Genomic DNA, 18,837 nt, shown 5'->3' on the forward strand with positions numbered 1-18,837 from the left:
AGAAGGACACCAGATTTATGATCGCAACCTTGGGACGAGGTAAAACTGTGGAAAATGTTCACCTACCTTTACATTTGTTTGTTGTTTTATCTAATATTGCCTTTGTGGAGATGATAGTACCGTATCTGAAAGATAACGCAAATAAAAAGCAATTAAAAAACGTATTCTTAAGTGATTACTTTCTTTCCTTAGGAAAGTACTGCGTCGTCTCCATTGAAGTCAATCATAATCCCCGGTGATTAATCTTTCGCTTTGACGCATTGTGCCATCCCATAATACGCCACGCATAATATATTGTTCTCATTTTTTCCACAAATGCTTCTCTTATTATCGTCATAATAAGTGGAGGAGGTCCTTAATATGTTTTCCATGTCCTACATTATTTTACCTCATTCATCTTTCTCACAAGGAAAATTATGTGGTGATTGCCGGAATGAAGCGGACGAAAAAGAAAAACGCAAGCAAGTGGAAGAAAATAGCAGCCGGTACGAAGCCTGAATACACAAACAGGGAACAGTGCTTCATTCTGTTCTACGAAGCGGTCATAAACAACACCCGAGGACCATCAGAGGAAGACAACTTTGAAAAATAGTTCCAGTTATATTCAACATAAATCTGCAGTACAAAAAAATGCATCCTTTAACTGCTAAAAATAAACTTTTACGCCATCTCTGAGAAGCGAAAAGTTTCTTACAAAAGCAAAATTTTACTCACTTGTTTACGATATTTTGAAACATTACACTGCGGAACACGTTTTGTCTCAAGCACCAAAATACCGCTATTCACTCAATTAAGGGTTGTTGAATCCATTGTCGTTTCCAGAAATATCATAGCACGTCTAGTTTTTGAGATATTGGCTGTTGAAAATGCAAAAAATGACTATTTTAGCCAACTTGCATGCAAGTTTGCCAGCTTGTATGGCAATTTATATGCTTAATTTGCCATAGAATTCAAACTTTATCTTTTAACAATACTTATCGGCAAACTATATAATACTTTCTATGCGGATAAAATATTTTTTGATGGTTTTAAAAAGTATTGTATATTCCCATATAAGAGAAACGAAGAATTTTATATGGAGACAGAAAACATGTCGAAAAAATCGATTTAATTTAATTTTAATCGCGCAATTTCAACCAAATTTATTCCAAAATGAAAGTTTAAGTGCAAAATAGCATGCTCAGTGGATTTGATCACAAAAATTTACGATAAATTATACTAAATTTTACTAAAATTATATAAACATCAATAAAATCAATGTTTTATGCAACTTTGGCGACCTGTAGCTAAAAATTGTGACGTGCTGGAACATTTTTGAAAATGGCATCAGATTCAGCAACCTCAAATCTACTCGAGACACATATTTTGATCCTTGAGACACGCAAAAATGTCATTTTTGTTACGCAGTGTTATTATATTACTTTAAATGAAATGACTTTTAAATCAAATTACTCTTTATTTACAGGAATTACAGTCGACTCTCCACATCTCGATGTTCTATATATCTATATCTCTCCATATATGGATGATTTTTTCGGCCCCTTTATTCTGCATACATTTTCATATCTCGATATCCTCCTAGACAACCACAAGTCGTATAAAAGTTCACGTAATAACTCGTTTATTCATCAAACCCGCACTGCCGTTATACGCATAATTGTCCCATGTTACTTTTTGTGCATTTTGACTTTTTTTCATCAAACAGTTTATTTTTACGTATAGTTTTAGAAAACACTTACCAAAAATTAACTTTGTTCGGAAACTCAATGAAAAGCAAGCCAAGTCAATTTGTCCCATTGATGAATTTCTACTCATAACTGTCCCACTATACAATTCGCTGCGCTGATCTCGAACAAAATATTCAGTAGGCAATTTTTATTTAGCTGGAGTATGGGAAAATCGTTTTGAATATCTTCTTACGTTGGCTTTACATCCCATGTGGAACACAACCTGTTTTATGTGTTTGTATTATCGGGATGCATTCATCATTCATGCGAGCCCAACGTCAATTTTGATTGAAATTTTCAATATAAAAATATTTTTTCCCATCCGTTTCTCAATTAATTTTAGTTGAATTTTCAGGGTCAATCACAAAATTCTTCTATTTTTTGGAACCGCGGTTTTCGATTAGAAATTTACCGTAATTTTGAATTCACGGCGGGGAGCACTGAAGTAATCCCACTTTAAGAATCAGTAACAACTTTAATTTCGAGTCCATGGCTTGCGACAAATCAACTTCATGATTTAGCAAACCAAGTCTAAATAAAAATGGTTCGACCATCATTTGGATGACTTTGCCACATGCTGGGTTGTTCCGAATACCGGTTCACTGGTGGAAGTGGCCATCATATTGGCGAATCTGAAACCTGGCTTGCGACATATCAGTTTTCACTAAAGGTGGTTCAGATGTATTTGAATGACCGACATGTGGTCAGGATTGTTCCGAATTCCTGGTTTCCTGGGGGAAATGGCCACTAAAGTGTCGGTTCTGAAACTTAGTTCCCAAACTTCATGAATTTGCAAATCAGGTCAAAAGAAGAATAGTTCAAGAGATTTTGGATGACCTGGTTATTCTGGATAACTGGTTCTTCGATGTAAGTGGCAAATATGTTGGCGGTTCTTTAACTTAATTTGCGATGATTTTGTAAACTAAGTCCAAAGAAATGTAAAATCGGGTGAATATTTGTGTCTTGAATTTTGAGATGAATATTTACTCCGCTAAATAACCTTGAATTCGCCGATGAGTTTCTGTCAAGCCTGCAGCTGGAAGTGTCGATATAGGAATTTATTACATCATATAAACTCTCTAACTTACTCATCCACTCTTCTTTTCACTAACTCATACATTTTCTCATTATCACACGAACAGAAAACTTTGCTTTCCATCTCAGACTATAAAATCGTATTTCTCATTTCCCTACACGTGGCTCCGTTTGGCACATGTCACTTGAGCCTTCATTAGGTGCCTTAACATAGTCTTGAGGATATACGTCCTCTACATTCGGTACAATATATACATAGGAACGGTCATCTACAGCAGTATGCTTAGCAGATAATTGATCACTACAATCAGTGGGACTGTTATGCGTAGAAATTCATCAAAATCCACGTATTTCTAGGCATAACAGTCCCACTATGAATTTCGTAGCTAAATTTACATTTTTCCCATAACAAAAACTCTTGACTCTAATGAACACACTATTCTTTATACTACTGTAAAGATTTTAATTTAATTTACCACACACTTGGTCAATACGAGGCCTAAATGTGTTAAAATCTTTAAACGCGTTTTTCTCGATTGCATATTTTGGAACATGGGACAATTATGCGTATAACGGCAGCGCATCACACGGTGAAAAAAATCATCAGATTGATGAGTTACCTCGCATAAACCGCTTTTTTCTGAGTTCATTTGTACATTTTGTTTCGTACCGTACACTCGTACAAAGTAGGTCGTAGTAGCTGTCAAATCAACATTTGTTATTATAGGTTAACTCGCATAAGATCACAGGTTAGTTTTGGTTGAATATTTAAACACTCGCATTATTATTTATCACATAATCTATGCACGTATATCGCCTCCACTTTTGTATGTAGAAGGCCTCTTTGCGACATATTATAAGTGAAATTTTGCACATACATAGCCTTAGTTATACGTACGTTTTGGTTGTCTGGGCTCCTTATCTCGATGTGATTGTGCCCAATATCAAAGGTACCTGGACTAGATTTTAGGGATTCAAAACAATTTGCGAAGACGAGATGGCGTCAGTTTGTTTTAAATATTCCTGGCAACGAAGTGATTTTCAATCGAGTACCTATTCATTAGAATTTGTTCCATGTCTCGATCTCTCCCTATCTCGATGGTATCAGGTATCAGAAGGCCGGCTCCGGAGGCTCCAGAGTCGAATGTAATATGAACCTTCTTCATATCATTAATATTTATTACAGTGCAGTCCATACTGCACACTGAAATTTTTGAATAGCGTGTTTCGCTGAAAATTGATACATAAGTGTAACTTTCCGAGCTTTATACTTTTCTATAATCAATGAGGAAACATCATAATGAACGATGATCTATAGCAGTGTTTCCAAAACTGTTTTGACTTTCACCCCTTGAGACCAATACATTTTGGAATCGCCCCCCCAATATATTATTATACAGTCAACTCTCCATAACTCGATATTGAAGGCACCATTGAGTTAGGGAGGTATCGAGTTAGAGAATATAAAACCAGTGCAACTGTGATCCTAGGGACCATCAAGGTAGCCATGAAAATGAACTTTTACTATTGTTCTCTAACTCAATATCGAGATACGAAATATCTAGTAAGTATTTTTTTGTAATACGTGCTATGTTGTGCAGAAACTTTGACCTATATTTTGTCATGACTGTATCAAAAATTATTCATATTATCAAATTGACACTAGTAGCCAAACGCCATTTGAATCATACAGATTAATATAAGAAATCAAACAACATCTCATGAATAGCCATTTGGATTGAAAATTTAATAGTTTCCTACATGCAAAATTGGGTACTGAAATAGTTTCCACCAACTTTGACTATCGTAAAAAATATATGTACACTTATTTTTTAAACGACCTAACAAAATAAAAATTAGTTGATTGAGTTTCGATTTCGTTATGATTAGTTGTTGCTGATTTGATATTTTCTACAATAGGGTCCTAAAGCCCTGTCCCAATTTTAGTGCCAGAGCCTGCTTCTCAGCTTAGTGTTCTTATGAGCACGTTCACAGTTATTTACTGAGAGCTTTCTTTGCCACCCGAGGAGGAATAAATAACTCCCGAATAACTTTTGCATACCAAATTTTGGTATCATACCAGAAATAGGTATTGTTCAGTTGTCAATACCTCAATGTGGTATTATACTGGTATTTTAAAAAATCTTTAAAACAATTAAAAATACTTCATTGAGGTATTAGACAGCTATTGAGGTCTATTGGTTTAGCTATTGAACTATTATTGAAAAATTTCACTTTTATATGAAAATCCATCAAGTATCATTGAGGTATTTTGAGGTATTACACTGATAGGCAAAATAAAGTGCCCACCTTACCAGTTTGCGAATTTCTCTCATTGATTTGGTTCAAATTAAAGTTAACACACCTTAACCTTTTGTAATATATTATTTTTGATGTTCTTTTAAAGTTGCACTTACGAAATTTTGATAAAAAAAATAATTTTACTCAAAGAAAAAGAAAATCAATTTGTATTGAAAAAAAAGTAGTGACAAAAATAAGTGCCCACTTCCTTCTTAGCTCCAGAAAAGATGATTTAAGAAAAATAAAAAGCAATTTAATAGTTAATGTGTCCTCCTTTGGCCTTAAGGACTTGCTGGAGGCGCTTCGGCATGCTTTTCACCAGGTTTTGTAGGTGTTGTGGATCTAGTTCTTCCCAGGCGCGCTCCAAGGCTTCAAAATAATTATTTTTGTTGGTAACACCGGTTTTTTCAACCCTGGCATCGAGTATCGCCCACAAATTCTCGATGGGGTTGAGGTCTGGGCTTTGTGGAGGCCATTCCAACGGTTTAATCCGACAAGACCGGAAGAAAGACTTGGTCTTCTTGGCAGTATGCTTCGGGTCGTTGTTCTAGAGAAATATGAATTTCTCTTCAAGGCCCGTCTGGATCAGCGAAACCTCCAGATTTTCCCGCAAGATGTTAATGTAGGAATCTGCCGTCATTATTCCGTCGATTTTCACGAGGCTTCCTACTCCACTCCATGAAAAACACCCCCAGACCATCACATTTCATCACATCACACCTCCATGCGTCACCGTTCCTTGGATGTGGCGCTCCTGAAGCTCGAGCTGTCTAACCGAAAGCGGCGGGCTCGTGTGTGGTGCAGAGCACCACATCAAAGGAACGGTGAAGCATGGAGGAGGAAATGTGATGGTCTGGGGGTGTTTTTCATGGGGTGGAGTAGGAAGCCTCGTGAAAATCGACGGAATAATGACGGCAGATTCCTACATTAACATCTTGCGGGAAAATCTGGAGGTTTCGCTGATCCAGACGGGCCTTGAAGAGAAATTCATATTTCTCTAGAACAACGACCCGAAGCATACTGCCAAGAAGACCAAGTCTTTCTTCCGGTCTTGTCGGATTAAACCGTTGGAATGGCCTCCACAAAGCCCAGACCTCAACCCCATCGAGAATTTGTGGGCGATACTCGATGCCAGGGTTGAAAAAACCGGTGTTACCAACAAAAATAATTATTTTGAAGCCTTGGAGCGCGCCTGGGAAGAACTAGATCCACAACACCTACAAAACCTGGTGAAAAGCATGCCGAAGCGCCTCCAGCAAGTCCTTTTGGCCAAAGGAGGACACATTAACTATTAAATTGCTTTTTATTTTTCTTAAATCATCTTTTCTGGAGCTAAGAAGGAAGTGGGCACTTATTTTTGTCACTACTTTTTTTTTCAATACAAATTGATTTTCTTTTTCTTTGAGTAAAATTCTTTTTTTTATCAAAATTTCGTAAGTGCAACTTTAAAATAATATCAAAAATAAAATATCAAAGAGGATTTAAGTGTGTTAACTTTAATTTGAACCAAATCAATGAGAGAAGTGCGAAAACTGGTAAGGTGGGCACTTTATTTTGCCTCTCAGTGTACAATACCTGATCTAGTTATCAGTTTGGTGTTCGTAGAATATGCTTGAGATATTATTTGAGGTATTTTACCTCTTATGCAGGGCTCGTTCATACCTCATTCAGGTTGTAAGTATTGGAAATTATCTGGTATGGAATACCTTAGTATGGTATTCAGAAGTTATTTTCTTCTGCTCGGGCAATGTTGCCATTTTCGCATTTGTATATCGTGTAGCAGGTACGATGATACTATATGCCCAGGGAAGTCAAGGAAATTTCCATTACGAAAATATCCTGGACCAACCGGGAATCGAATCCAGACAACTTCAGCATGGCTTTGCTTTGTAGCCGCGGACTTTAACCACTCGGCTAAGGAAGACCCCTTACTTATTTTTTTAAATTTTGGCCCATGACCGGTACCACTGTGCGCCGCCCAACCAGGACAGGGCCAGGGAGCGAGAATGTTGTCACCAATCAACTTGGGTCCAGAGCCATCCCCGTCGTCATTGTCGGACGGAACGTTTTTTTTTGTCTCCAACAACGCTTCCTCCCAAGAACGATGGTCACGTTTCTACGTTATCCGCAATTGAAATTTCCAACGTTGCAGCAACACCACCCACCCACCTGCTAGAGGCAAAAGCGACGCCACGTAGGCGTTTAATTTAGCATTTGCAGCACGAACCATGCTGCAGTGTTTATTCAAGGTTTGAAAACTGAGAGGGTGTAGTTTAAGCATTATAAGCTTAGCTCTTCAATTGTAGGTGTTGGTAAACATTTTAGTTGCGAAAAAATCCATTGTCTTCTTGCGTAAATAAACTCGGATAAGTGGGTCATTTGTTTTCCAAAGACAAGTAATAGGGCACAGATAGCTATAGCGGATTTTCAAAATACGATAGCCCGATTTCAAGATATATAGATGACGGATTTCACGCCAACTCGACACGCGATTGGTAGCACCCCTTCAGAATTCAATGAATCTTTCTGGGTGTGAAGACTATGTGAAACTAAGATACTTTACATACTTTGTTTTTTCAAAATCGATCTAGACTAACATTTGGAAAGGGTCAAAGTTTTTTTTTACTTTTTTTATAAACCCATATAACTCGAAAACGGTAAGACCTACAAAAAAGTGTTGTATGGGGGACTGTCGTGAAATTTCCTGACGTTTTAGAGAAAAATATTGAAAAAATAAAAAAAAACATTTTCTACACCGAAAAAACAATGATTCAAAACTTTAAAGTCGATTGAAAAAAAAAAACGACCATTTCAGATTTTGATCATCGTTAAGCAAAAAGTTTCGTAATTAAATTTACTAAAAGTCGTCCATACATTGCAAATTGGGCATATTTTAGGGAAAAAAGTTTTTCTAACAACGAATTTTTTAAGTCCAAAATTTTTTTATTTCGCTTTTAATAGTCTAGTATGCTCATATTTTGAAGTGATAAATGAGTTTTAATCACAAAATAGATTATATTTGTTTTATTGGGAGTAGTTAAAAGAAATAAAACGGAATTATACAGTTTTTTTTAATTAAATACAATTGATCTCGTACCAAACCGCTTATGAGAAAATGAACTCCGTCTAACAATCCGATGGGTTTTTAATGGTTGGAATGATATCACAATAATATTTTATTTCTTATTTGGTCAAAGCCAATCTTAACAGGTGTCTGGAAAGGGTCAATATTATGCTTATAAAAAAAAGTCATGGTTTTTTTTTATCATGCATCATTATTTGTATTATTGCTATATAACCTAAAACGTAGTATCTGCACATGAATATTTACATTATTTTACGTTCATCCTCTGAATTGGTATACCGTTTGGCTGCAATTTGTGTATCACTAATAGGCATAAAACAATGATATTTATATATATGCATAGTTTCATCAAGCTGATGACTATATCCCATAGCACGTATGTGTTCGATCATTGTTGGTGACAAGTTTCGCAACTGGCTACGCCTGCACTTAGGATTGTTTAAATCGGCGCAACATCTCGAAATTTTAATGCGCGATAAATCTTGTTGATCCATCTTTAACTTCTTTTCACAAATGACTTAGATAAAATGAAAAGAGTTTTCTTGACATCAAGCTTAAATAGTTATATGCATAGGTAGAACGACAATTATAAGTTAAATACCTATCTTTCTATACACTCACGCGGTGATTTTTGAGTAACTCAGGTCGTTAACGGACATAACAATACAAACATTATTTCTTATTCATCTGGCTTGTAACGCAGGTACGTTTAGTAGTATTTTCTAGAAGAAAATTTAATGGGGTATGGATCAGGTTGTTCCTTTTCAATGTTTGCAATCTTTCGAACCATAAAAATCCGTCGGATTGTTAGACGGAGTTGATTTTCTCATAGGCAGAGGCGAAATCCATAGATTGCATTCATTTAAAAAACATAATCACTGCATAATTCCGTTTTTTAACTATTCTCAATAAAAAATACAATTTATTTCTGATTCAAACTCAAACAACTTGAAAACACGATCATATTTGACGGTTTAGAACAAAATCTTTGAAAAAAAAAAATCAGTTTTGGACTTGAAAAGTTCGTTGTTAGAAAAACTTTTTTCCCTTAGATATGCCCAATTTGTAATGTATGGACGACTTTTAGTAAATTTAATTACAAAACTTTTTGCTTAAGGATGATCAAAATCTGAAATGGCCGTTTTTTTTTAAATCGACTCTTAAGTTTTGAATCATATATTTTTCAGTGTAGAAAATGTGTTTTTATTTTTTCAACATTTTTTTTCTAAAACGTCAGGAAATTTCACGACAGCCCTCCATACAACACTTTTTTGTAGGTCTTACCGTTTTCGATTTATACGGGTTTATAAAAAAAAGTAAAAAAAAAACTTTGGGACTTAAAAAATTCGATGTTAGAAAAACTTTTTTCCCTAAAATATGCCCAATTTGCAATGTATGGACGACTTTTAGTAAATTTAATTACAAAACTTTTTGCTTAAGGGTGATCAAAATCTGAAATGGCCGTTTTTTTAAATCGACTTTAAAGTTTTGAATATTTTTTTTTCAGTGAAGAAGATGTGATTTTATTTTTTCAACATTTTTCTCTAAAACGTCAGGAAATTTCACGACAGCCCCCCATACAACACTTTTTTTTAGGTCTTACCGTTTTCGAGTTATACGGGTTTATAAAAAAAAGTAAAAAAAAAAAACTTTGGGACTTAAAAAATTCGATGTTAGAAAAACTTTTTTTCCTAAAATATGCCCAATTTGCAATGTATGGACGACTTTTAGTAAATTTAATTACGAAACTTTTTGCTTAAGGATGATCAAAATCTGAAATGGCCGTTTTTTTTTAAATCGACTTTAAAGTTTTGAATATTTTTTTCAGTGTAGAAAATGTGTTTTTATTTTTTCAATATTTTTCTCTAAAACGTCAGGAAATTTCACGACAGTTCCCCATACAACACTTTTTTGTAGGTCTTACCATTTTCGAGTTATACGGGTTTATAAAAAAAGTAAAAAAAAAACTTTGACCCTTTCCAAATGTTAGTCTAGATCGATTTTGAAAAAAACAAAGTATGTAAAGTATCTTAGTTTCACATAGTCTTCACACCCAGAAAGTTTCATTGAATTATGAAGGGGTGCTGCCAATCCCTTTGTCGAGTTGGCGTGAAATCCGTCAGATATAGATTGTTCCAGAAATGCCTGTCTTATGCGTTCCTCTAAGAAATCTTAAAAAAAAATTCAAAGTGAGGTCATCTTCAAAGAGTCCTCCAGCTGTTATTTAATGAATTTCTTCAGTTAACCCTCCACATATTTCACTAAATTTTTGGGGCCTTCCTTAGCCGAGTAGTTAGAGTCCACGGCTACAAAGCAAAGCTATGCTGAAGGTGTCTGGGTTCGATTCCCGGTCGGAAATTTCCTTGACTCTCCTGGGCATAAAGTATGATCGTACCTGCCACACGATATACAAATGCGAAAATGGCTCATAAGAACACTAAGCTGAGAAGCTGGCTTTGTTGCAGTGAGGACGTGATGCCAAGAAAAAGAAGAATATTTCTACAAATATACCCCGTTTTTTATAATATTTGCTCCAAGGTTTTTTTTTTTCAATTTATCTAGGCACAACAAATGTTTAAAGTTGTCAATGATGATGAGACGGTACTGCCCAGGTGTCATAAGATGCTGTCCAGTGTTTTAAATAGTTCGATGTTTAATTGAATTCGCTCATCAGTTATGGATTTTCACCAGACGAGAAAAATTGATCATATTCTTTCTATTTGTTTCAGTAATGCGTAACGAAGGCACGTCCACCATGTTAATCACGTCGTACATAAAATACGATTTTTGTAGGCCCTCTGCTGATGCTGATGATGATGGAAAGGTGTTATAGGAACCATTTCCATTTATCGATACGAGGACGACCAAACCAGCAAGCAGCAGCAGCAGGAATGAAGAGTGATGGGTTCTTTATTGAACGATTTTCATCCCCTCTGATCCCCACGCCATTGGTGTTGAGGGGGAGGCTAGAATACGAACAAGAATGGTCTCTCTAACGCACCACCACAAAATCGCACCAATCCACTTACAGTCCCCGAGTAGAAGTCCATAACAGAAAAATAACTCATTTATATCAAAAGTTGTTATTTATGTCAGTGTTTGTTATATTTAGATAATTTGCAAAATAATGATCTGGCAACATTTCCTGTAATAGTATAATAATTACAATAATTATTCAATATTGGAATTATATATCTCATTAGGGGCCTTCCTTAGTCGAGTGGTTAGAGTCCGCGGCTACAAAACAAAGGCATACTGAAGGCGTTCGGGTTCGATTCTCGAACGCTCCAGGATCTTTTCGTAATGAAAAATTTCCTTGAATTCTCTGGTAGAGTATCATCGTATTTGCCAAACGATATACGAATGCGAAAAATGGCAATTATGGTAAAGAAAGCTCTCAGTTAATAACAGTTAAGTGATAATTGAACACTGAGCTTAAAAGCAGGCTTTGTCCCAGTGAGGGCGTAATGCCAAGAAGAAGAAGAATATATCTAATTTGTAATCACCAATTATTTAAATATCAACTATTATGTCTTGTTTTGTTATAATTCAGATAAAACTAGGACAAACGAGATTTCGAAATATTATCCCTGGTTGTTATCCTCGTGTTTTTCCTCCCTGATCGGGTCACTATGCCCCCAAAGCGATATGGTTCTGTGCTCAAGCCGATTTCTATGAATGAAAGATTGATTGCGGGATTAATAATTATCGGAGTGTGGTGATGGTGAATTGTGCGGGCCGAAGAGGCCGCTCGTTGTATGAACCAGGAATAAAATATTGTGAAAAACGAATGCGAATGACGGATCAAGTCGATGGTCTGCGTTCGAATCCGGAGCGATCTCGTTGGGGGAATAATTTGCGGTATTGTTTAGAGCGAGAGAGAGGAGGATGGAATAAATTTCCGGATGATTTCCGGAGCTTGTTTTTGCGGGTTGAGAATGCGATAAAAAGAGGCATTCAATCAATGTATTTATGGTTTGGACCCTGGGGAATTGGGAATCGAATAGAAAGCGGTTCGATTTTTAATCGTCGAAATTTCAGTTATGACGTGTTTCGTACTTTTCAGTGCTAAAAAACACAGTTCTTTTCAGTGCTACAAAAACAGTACTTTTTAGTACTATTTTCTCTACTATTGATCCCTTTTTGATCCTTGTTTTGACCCATGGCTTCAATTTTTCGTTGAACCCGATAGTGAAAGCTAGCGTTGGCAATACTTCTTGGATACCGTCTTAGGAAAACACCTCTAAGAATGTCACGTCTTCTCTAGTTTATTCACTAAACATGATTCCATGGGTGAAATGGTTAATATTGATAATTGTATCAAAATGAGCAATCAGTTCGATGCTCTAGACAAATTTTCCGAACACCAAATCGAAGCAGCCTCTAGCCCAGGCTCTTTGATTCAAGTGAGGAAGCAAAGAGTGCCGCCTAGCGTGGTCAGTTGTTCCGAATTTGGGGGATTTAGGCAGGAGATCTTGAACTCTATTAGGGGAATCAAGGTTTCCTTCCAAATCGCAAAGAAAGGAGACTGTCGCGTTTTGCCGGAAACTCTTAAAGATCGCGAACTTCTTCTCAAACATCTTGATGAGAAGAAGCACAATTTTTCACTTATGACGATAAAACTGAATGTTTGTTCGAGGTCGTCTTGAAAGGTCTCTCAAGTGACAAGTGACCCCGAAGAGATCAAAAATGGAAATAATGATTTACTTGGATTTTCCCCAGTCCAAGTAATCATTATGGAAAAGAAAACCCAATCTGGTATTGTTCGGAAAGGTCTTTCTCAAGAATATTATTTAGTTCACTTTAACAAAAAAGAACTAAATAATATTAAAGCTTTAGAAAAAGCTAAACTTATGTTCGATGTCCGTGTGACGTGGGAACATTTCCAGAAACCTGGAGGAAATTACCACCCCACTAAGTGCCGTCGGTGCCAAAAGTGGGGTCATGGTACAAAAAAACTGTCGCATGGATGCTAAATGCATGATTTGCGGAGGTTCTTCTCGCGCCAAGGACGTCTGTCCAGTGAAGGAAGATACTACCAGGTTTATATGTTCGAATTTGGGGGGCGGGGAAATCAGAAGTCAAATTTTTGGGCTTGTCCTTCGCGAAGGAGAGTCGTCGAGGCTCGTACGAGGCAGATGCACAGTAATATCCAATACGATAACGGTCGTTTCCGGAATTTCCCTGGTAGAGTATCAAACAATGCTCATTTTTCAGTTAACGATCGCTTGATTAAGAATTAAACCCATCAGGAAGATTATAATCATGCTCAGGGGTCATGCACAAATTACGTCACGCTCCAAGGGGGGGAGAGGGTCAAGCCAAGCGTGACAAGCCTTACAAAATTTTAGAAGGTATCATACAAAAAACGTGACAAAGGGGGGGAGAGGGTCGAAAAAGTCTAAATTTAGCGTGACATAATTTGTGTACCATCCCTCATTCACAAATAATTTTTTTTCTGTCGGGTTCGAATCTTTTAATTTAGAATGGATCTACCCAAGAAAACTCCTTTGCCGATATCGTAGCAGGTAATTTGAACTCCTCCCCTTTTCGTACTACGAGTAACCTTTCTAATTGTTTCAAATCAAATGAAAAAAAAACTGCCGCCACAGGAAACTTCTACTCCGCCTCTCAAAAATCATCAAATAATGTGCCCACTTCAAGTGATATGTCTCCCTCTGGTTTTATTTTTCTAACTGAACTATTGAATCAAATGATTGATGCAATGTTCAAAACCACTACTATGACTGAAGCAGTCCAAGTTGGTGTTAGACTTACTAATCAAATTGTAATTGGATTACGTTTTTCTAATGGATCCAAATAATAATTTAAATATTTTAAATTGGAATGCTCGTTCTCTGAATGGTAAAGAGGACGAGCTGTTTAAATTTCTTACGGTTAATATCGTGCATATAGCAGTTATTACTGAAAAGTATTTGAAACTTGGATCTAAACTCAAAAGAGATCCTAACTTTTTTGTTAGGATCTTTTTTTAGTTCAACTGTTTTCGTCATTTGAAAGTAAAGTTTTTGAAGCTTTAGGTGTTTCTGTTGAAACACAGCTTGGTAAATATACTTTCATAGCTGCCTATTTGCCTTTTAATGCTCTGGTCAGCAAGTTAATTTGCTCCAAACTGACTTGCGAAAATTGACTAGCCACATTTTTTTGTCAATGGTGACTTCAATGCCAAACATCGGTCATGGAATAATTCTCAAAATAATTCCAACGGCAGAATTTTTTTTGATGAGTGCTCTTCAGGATATTTCTCAATTCAATACCCTGATAGCCCTACGTGTTTTTCCTTTTATAGAAATCCATCTACGATTAATTTGGTCTTAACCGACTCTAGTCATATATGTAGCCAATAAGTTACTCATGCTGATTTTGATTCTGATCATGTCCCTGTTACATTTCAAATATCCCATGAAGCGATTCTCAATCCAATGAGCTCAACTTTTAATTACGAGCCGACTGGAATATATATGCAACATATATTGACTCTAACCTTGATGTTAACATTTCTTTACAAACAAAGCTTGATATTGACAATGCTCTAGAAACTTTAACAAATTCCATTGTTGAAGCCAGGAGCATTGCAATTCCAAAATGTGAAGTAAAATTTGAATCCGTGATTATAGACGATGATCTTAATCCGCCTCGTGATCCTGCTATGAAAATTATATGGCAGGTTTGCAGAAAGAAATCAAGAAACGTTTTGCACAATTAAGAAACAAAAATTTTGAGAATAAGATCTCGCAATTGGACCCTGGCTCTAAGCCTTTTTGGAAATTATCTAAAATTTTGAAAAAAAAAACCTCAGAAGCCAATACCGGCATTGAAAGAGGAAAACAAATTATTATTAACCAATTGCAAAAAAGCTCAAAAACTTGCTATGCAGTTTGAAAGCACGCACAATTTTAATTTAGGACTTACTAGTCCAATTGGAAATCAAGCACTTCGAAAATATTCTCAATTAAGAGAACGTTTTCGAAAAAGCCTGGGAGACTGATTTGGAAGAAGTGAGAATTATTATCAAAAAATTCAAAAATATGAAAGCTCCTGGTGATGATGGAATTTTCTACACCCTCATCAAGAAACTTCCAGAAAGTAGCTTATCATTCTTAGTTGATATATTTAACAAATGTTTTCAATTAGCATATTTTCCTGACAAATGGAAACATGCTAAGGTTGTACCAAGTTTAAAACCAGACAAGAATCCTGCAGAAGCTTCTAGCTATCGTCCAATCAGCTTGCTTTCCTTCATCCAAACTTTTTGAAAAGTCCATTTTAAAAGACTGTAACTTAACACTAGATAACGGACAAGCATGCTCCAGTGGCACAGCCGCGAAACATTTTCCTCATGACACGATGCACTCACTGCCTGACGACACTAACCGCTCGGCCACGAAGCCCACAAACATTTTGAACAGAAGGATGGTCCACTTCAACGAAAATTCAATTTTTGACAATGAGCAGTTGGGCTTCCGACATGGAAATTCAACAACTAATCAACTTTTACGTGTAACAAATTTGATCCGTTCCAACAAATCTGAAGGCTGTTCTACTGATCTTGAGCTTCTAGACATAGAAAAACATTCGACAGTGTTTGGTATGAAGGCATGATTGTAAAATCCAAAAACTTCAATTTTCCAATAGGGAGCCGGACCCAATTCTTGGCACTTTTGATTCACTTCGGCAGTGGGGTTTTTTGAAAGCTGCAAAGCTCATATTTGGCCACAATAAGCGTCGTAGTGAAGTGGTATTTATTGCAAAGTTTCAGAAAATTCGGCCGAGAAAAATCCCCCATACCAAAGTGAATCATGGAAGTGCCCAAGTGGTTCTGCACCCTATGCATTGTTAGAATAATCCAAAGTTATCTACCAAATCCTACAGAGAGTTTGGAATTTTTTTCTTCATACTTTCGAAAATGTAAGATTTCTTATGCTTCAAAAACTCAACTAATAATATTCACACATGAACCAAAAGCTCTTTAGTTGAAACCTTCAAATAGACCTATTATCACGAGAGGGGTTCGAATAAATTGGTCAGTTGAAGTTAAGTATCTAGGGCTCACTCTAGATAAAAAATAACTTTCAAAATCATATTGAGGGAATTCAAGCTAAATGTAACAAATATGTAAAATTTCTCTATCCCCTTATTAATAGAAAATCAAAACTTTGTCTTAAGAACAAGCTTTTGATATTCAAACAAATTTTCAGGCCGGCCATGTTGTATGCTGTAGCAATATGGACTAGCTGTTGTAATACCAGGAAGAAAGCTCTGCAGAGAATTCAAAATGAAATTTTGAAAATGATTCTGAGGCGTCTTCCCTGGTATAGTACTAATGAGTTACATAGAATATCCAATATTGAAACATTGGAACAAATGTGAAATAAAATAATTATTATTATTAGGCAAAAATCGTTGCGATCTTCTATTGGCTCGAAAAATACGTTATATATCTAGGTTAAATTAGGTTAGGTTAAAAGCTCAATTTAGTATTACCAAATTAGAATGATATTGTTGCCTAACACAGAACACAGAGAAATTGATGTATTGTTTGAAATAATACTATTGAAGGAATTATAAAAATATCTGCGAAATTTGATCGACGAATATTTCAATGGAGACGCATGGTACTTCACTGGAAGCTGAATGGAATGAATCTGAAGCTACTCACTGTGCACACATATTGATCAGATCCTTGTCGGTCGTGTTCTGCTGCAGTCCCCGGATGTAGAGGTTCGTCTTGGACAGCTGCTCCGTCTGCTGCGGGGTATTACTGGGGCCCATCGTGTTGTTCGTGTTGGTATTGCTCAGACTCGTACTCAGCGTGCCACTCTGGGAACCGGTGTTGGATGAGCTACTGGAGTTTGTGTTGCTGGGCGATGCTGCTGTCGGTACACGCTGGCCGTACTGCAAGGTAAAGCAGAGAAGGATTGTGGAGGTTAAAAGAAATCGTTCATCGTCTATTTCACCAACAGCAAACAACGTGACAAAAAACTTAAATAATTGATCAAACGAAAGGATAACTCTACTAGAAAAAGAAAACAAAAAAGCTACAAGAAACAATCCTTGAGACGTTTGCAGGTGGGCGTCGCATCCCCTCGAGGGACCTCCAAATAGAAACTAATCGAAACTTTTCCTTTCTCCCACATTATCCGGGAGACGCGTTGAATAATAATGATGGTGCGTTTCGTTCCGTGCGAGTTTTCCACATTATTGCCAGTCATTCCCGGGACGGACCCGACGACAACCGACCAATGTTCCAAAGGTGCTGCCAAAGTCTTCGTCGTCGGCATGATTAATTTCAAAATTTTAATAAAACATTTTATTTGCATTTCTTTCCCTTTTGCTCTCCGCACTTGCATTGCGAAACAAACGGAGAACTTTTGCTTCTTTCATATTCATTCGCCCCGGCAGCGGTTCCCAGTGGGAAGAAGTCCATGCCGAACGATGAAAGGCTAGAGCAAATAAAACATCTGCCAACATAAAGCAAAGGCTGAAGCCTTAAGGATATGCGCATAAATATGAGCGGAGCCCGAAATGGACAATATCGGGTTCCCGGAGGTGACGGCCGACTTATGAGCCGGGAAAACTATGCTCGTAGGGTGTTTTTCCTTTCTTTATGGGTGGACGTTATGTGAAGTTTGAGGCTATTCAGAAAGTGATATGGTGGAAAAGTTTTACCAATGATATTCAGTGTGATGCTTAGGTGGATGTTTTCATTAGACTACTGGAAATGTAATATTTTGATGAATGTTTTTAACTAGAAATGTAATATTTTCGAAAATGTGAATTTCGAAAAGTTTGTCAACCAGTTATCTTAAAACGTTTTATGATTACACTCAACTTGAACGTTTTATCACACTCAGATGTATTTCTCAATTAAACAAAGCAAAGCTGTGAGCCACTTCGAAAGTCTAACGACACCTTCAATCAGCTTTCATCCTATCCCCTTCAACGACGAAACGGGTGTCCGAAACTTTGCCCGAAGCAAACTTTTCCAATGAAAATTCCGTCTTCGGATGTGACGCAATCGACACTTCTTTTTCCAACAATTTCCCACTTTGAATGGCCAATTCTTTCCCACTACGAGCAACACTCGAATATCTTTCAATATGATGGCTTCGGAGCAGGAGGACTTTAGAAATGTGAGTACCATCATAAGCGCCAGGAAAGAAGTTTGTTTTAAAGTTTTCCTTCTATCACACACACGTTCGTTGTCTGATTCGATAGTCCTCTCATAGTGCCAGGCGGGAAAGGTAAATAACGGCCCAATCCAGTCCATTGCAGAAGGGCTTCGAAAGAGAAGAACAACTTTCACATCGACGTCCGTGAAAAAGAAGCACAATAATGAGATTTCGAAAATTGAGAATGATTCGTTTTTCTGGCTTTTCTTTTTGAGTCTAACGCGGCCGTCGACATTCGTATGTTGGCTACGGGAATCAGTTGGAAACGATGGTGTACAGTCTACAGAAGCATCGTTCCACATCTCTTTGATAAGGAAAACGGTGTATAGAGTAATGTGGGGCGAAAGTTCAACCTTAGTAAAATATACAAGATTTCCAGAACACTATGCCAGTTGAAAATATAGTGAACATTCAAATTATTGGCCAAAATTTGACTGAACAAACATTTGTCAAAATTTTTGCCCATTTTTAGGTAATAACAATTTGTAAAATTGAA

At 36.7% G+C, this 18,837-nt stretch overlaps 1 protein-coding gene across 15 annotated transcripts in view; it reads right to left on the reverse strand.

Moving 5' to 3' along the window:
• LOC5565828 (protein alan shepard) overlaps positions 1-18,837 on the reverse strand; it is a 765,716-nt gene that overhangs the window by 22,932 nt on the left and 723,947 nt on the right. For all 15 annotated transcript variants that reach the window (XM_021842342.1, XM_021842341.1, XM_021842339.1 and 12 more), the window contains 2 exons: positions 16,829-17,064; positions 67-125 (listed from right to left, as the gene is read on the reverse strand). In XM_021842342.1, the coding sequence (XP_021698034.1) occupies positions 67-125; positions 16,829-17,064 (295 nt within the window). The remainder of the gene's footprint in view (positions 1-66; positions 126-16,828; positions 17,065-18,837) is intronic.

This window comes from Aedes aegypti, chromosome 2, assembly GCF_002204515.2.
Source record: "Aedes aegypti strain LVP_AGWG chromosome 2, AaegL5.0 Primary Assembly, whole genome shotgun sequence".
Classification (NCBI taxonomy): domain Eukaryota; kingdom Metazoa; phylum Arthropoda; class Insecta; order Diptera; family Culicidae; genus Aedes; species Aedes aegypti.